Below are 2,640 nucleotides of genomic sequence, written 5' to 3'. Positions count from 1 at the left end.
CTAGCAGGGATAACACAGGACAAAGGGGCTGGAAGTAGCCTGTGACAGGTGCGGAGCAGGTCTCCCAGGGCTCAGCAGCCATCTGAACCCCACCAGGTCACCAGGATGAGGAGCCCAAGCCAGTGGGTGCACACAGCCTGGTGGGGGACAGACCCCACCTTCCGGGAAGCTTTGATGAGTTTTCCAAAGGGCAGGAATTTTTGACACCCTTCCCCGTCCTGTCTGCGAAGGGACCTAGTGTGCACCACACCCAGGTGTATCGAGTCTGAGCAGGCGGAGGACCTCTGAGAAAGTGCGGTGCCGGGGTGCCCAGGGGAGCTGCAAGCGGGTGGCCTGGGGACAGGTGTCCGGATTTGTGTTGCCTGCGCTCACCTCGAGGTCCCCGCTGTGACAGATTTCAGCGGCTGACCCCGCTGCTGCCCGTTCTCAGGCACACATTCCTGATGGGCATTTATTTTGACTTTAAGCAGCACAAGGACACAGGGGTCACTCGGTGTCACCACCGTAGGGACAAGTGGGGACAGGGTTGGGTGGGGGAAAGGGTGAGCTTTCAGCTGTGGCTTCGCCATTGGCTTCCAGGACTTGGTCTCAGCTTTCCCTTCAGTGTCAGCCAGGGGAGGTGCAGCCTGCTGGGAAACAATCAGTGAACGAATGCACGAATGTGGGGGTCCCCTCCAGTCTGGTGGACAAGGTGACCTCTGCAGCCTTGCAGGTGGTGGCGGGAGTTCCCCGGAGGGAGGGGGACCCGCGAGGCCTAGGCCAAGCCTTTTGGGATGGGGAAAGGGAACTAGGCAAAAAGAACGCAGACCCAGAGCGGGTGGAGGAGAGCAGGAGCGAGTTCGCAGCAGGAAAGGAGTGACAGGGAGGGGACTTGCAGACACTGCCGCGAAGGTGGAGGCGCCGCGGGGTCCCGGGACGCCCACCTAGCTCCGGCGCGCGCGCCCAGTCCCCTTCGCGCTCTGCCGGGCTCCGCAGCGCCGCCTGGCGGACAAGCGGCGCTCGGCCCGGGCTCCAGAGGCCCGCAGCTAGCGGGGACTCCCGGCGTAGCTCTGGGAGAGTGCGAGGGAGGGGACCGAACAGGACGGCTGCGGGGATCCCGGGGAGGCTCCGGCCGGTTGTAGGCGTGCAGCACAGCCCGGCACCCTCCTTCACGAGCCCTCTGTCCTGGGTGACTGACTGCGTCCAACACGTCGGGGAATCCTTTCTGCCCTCCACCCCGGCCTGCAGCTCTGGAATTTTGCAGCCTTTGCTGAGCTGTTCCAGGAAGAGGGTCTCATAAAAATTTTAAAGGGTTTGGGGCTTGGTTAATAAAATACCAAGAGGGGGCCAGGAAGACATGAACGTCCCCAGCTCAGCGCCTAGCTGGGCCCAGGCCCGCGTCCCCGCGTCGGGTACTTTCTAGGTCTTTGCCTGCTCACGAGGGTCTCGGAGGGTCAGGCATGGTGGCGCAGGGACCGTGTCCGAAGACACGAGGCAAAGACTGCGGGGCTCGGGCTCCCAGTGGCCAGAGGCGCGTGGCTGCTGTTGGTGGCAGGACGCGCAGTGGCCTGGCTCCCAGGTCCGCAGCCCTGGGCGCTGGAGTTTTGGGGACACTGGTCACACCATCTAGCACACGTCGTCCTCTCCCACCGGCGGGCGGGCGTCTGTCCCAGAACCTGGGGTAACGGCCGTCCGTCCCCTTGTCCAGGGTTCTCCAGGAGCCAGGCCCAACCCGGCCTCTCCCAGCTGGGCCAGAGTGGGAGCGAGGCTGCGGCGTCCCCGGACACGGAGGACCCGGTCCCCCTCGTGTGCCAGCTCAGGCGATCGGGCCCCGGAGCATCCAGGCAGCGGTGTCGCAGGCTCGGAGGCTGGGCCCTCCAGGGAGGCAGCGGCGAGGCCCGTTTCCACGTTTTGCTTGGGCGGCGGCCTGGGCCGTTCCCCAGGTTCCCCAGGCGTCCCGAAGTGTCCGGGGCTGCTCTGCGCGCAACCCGGGAGAGGTCCCGCCGCCGCGAGGCTGGCGCTGGGAGGACGGTGGAAATCTCAGCGTCCCCAAGCCCTGTGCAAATGGCTGCCGGGCCGGCGGCTGTCAGACGCAGACCAGAGGCCCAGGGCAGCCTCCGCGCAGCCCCCGGGGGCCGCAGGGGGAGCCGGGCGCCCCGGGAAACCCGAGGCTGCGCGAACCCACAATGGCCTGACCCCAGGGGGCCGGGATTGTGGGGTGCGCGCTCAGCCCCGAGCCCTTTAGGTCCGGGATCCCACGAACGGGCGCGCTGGGCCCAGAGATGTCAACAGCCGGAGAGCAGAGCTGGAGAGCAGAGCTGCAGCCCCCGCCTGGAGTGTGCGCGAAGGGGCACTGGGTGTCGCCCTCCCCCGCCCCAAAGCGCTCAGGCCGTTTCCTCGGTTCCACCCGCACTTCTGGCGGCTCAGGCCCGCGGCCCAAGTTGGGGAGAAGGGAGCGGCGCGCACCGCGGGGACCCGCGCGGCGACCCGGACTCCCGGCATTTAGGCCGAGCAGCGCTCCCCGCCCGGAACCGCCCTCGGCGCCCGTTGGGCCCCCTGGTCCGGCGGAGCCTGGGAGCCCGGACACTGCGGGGCCGAATTTGACTGGGTTTCCGGGCGCCTCGCCCTGCGCGCTCCCCTGCGGCTCCGACTGGATAGAGC

General features: G+C 67.4%; 1 protein-coding gene across 2 annotated transcripts in view; it reads left to right on the top strand.

The window, feature by feature from the left end:
* Positions 1 to 288: 288 nt before the first annotated feature.
* Positions 289 to 2,640, top strand: part of LOC102026567 (uncharacterized protein C10orf95-like) — a 3,051-nt gene continuing 699 nt past the window's right edge. The window contains exons 1-2 of one of the 2 annotated variants that reach the window (XM_005389917.2): positions 289 to 691; positions 1,688 to 2,607. In XM_005389917.2, the coding sequence (XP_005389974.1) occupies positions 652 to 691; positions 1,688 to 2,583 (936 nt within the window). In that variant the 5' untranslated portion in view covers positions 289 to 651 and the 3' untranslated portion in view covers positions 2,584 to 2,607. Of the gene's footprint in view, positions 692 to 1,687; positions 2,608 to 2,640 lie in introns of those variants that run through there. The other variant, XR_261882.2, reaches the window with a different exon arrangement.

This window comes from Chinchilla lanigera, unplaced genomic scaffold, assembly GCF_000276665.1.
Source record: "Chinchilla lanigera isolate Chin_1 unplaced genomic scaffold, ChiLan1.0 scaffold00036, whole genome shotgun sequence".
Classification (NCBI taxonomy): Eukaryota; Metazoa; Chordata; class Mammalia; order Rodentia; family Chinchillidae; genus Chinchilla; species Chinchilla lanigera.
This window is presented reverse-complemented; position numbering and strand designations above follow the sequence as displayed.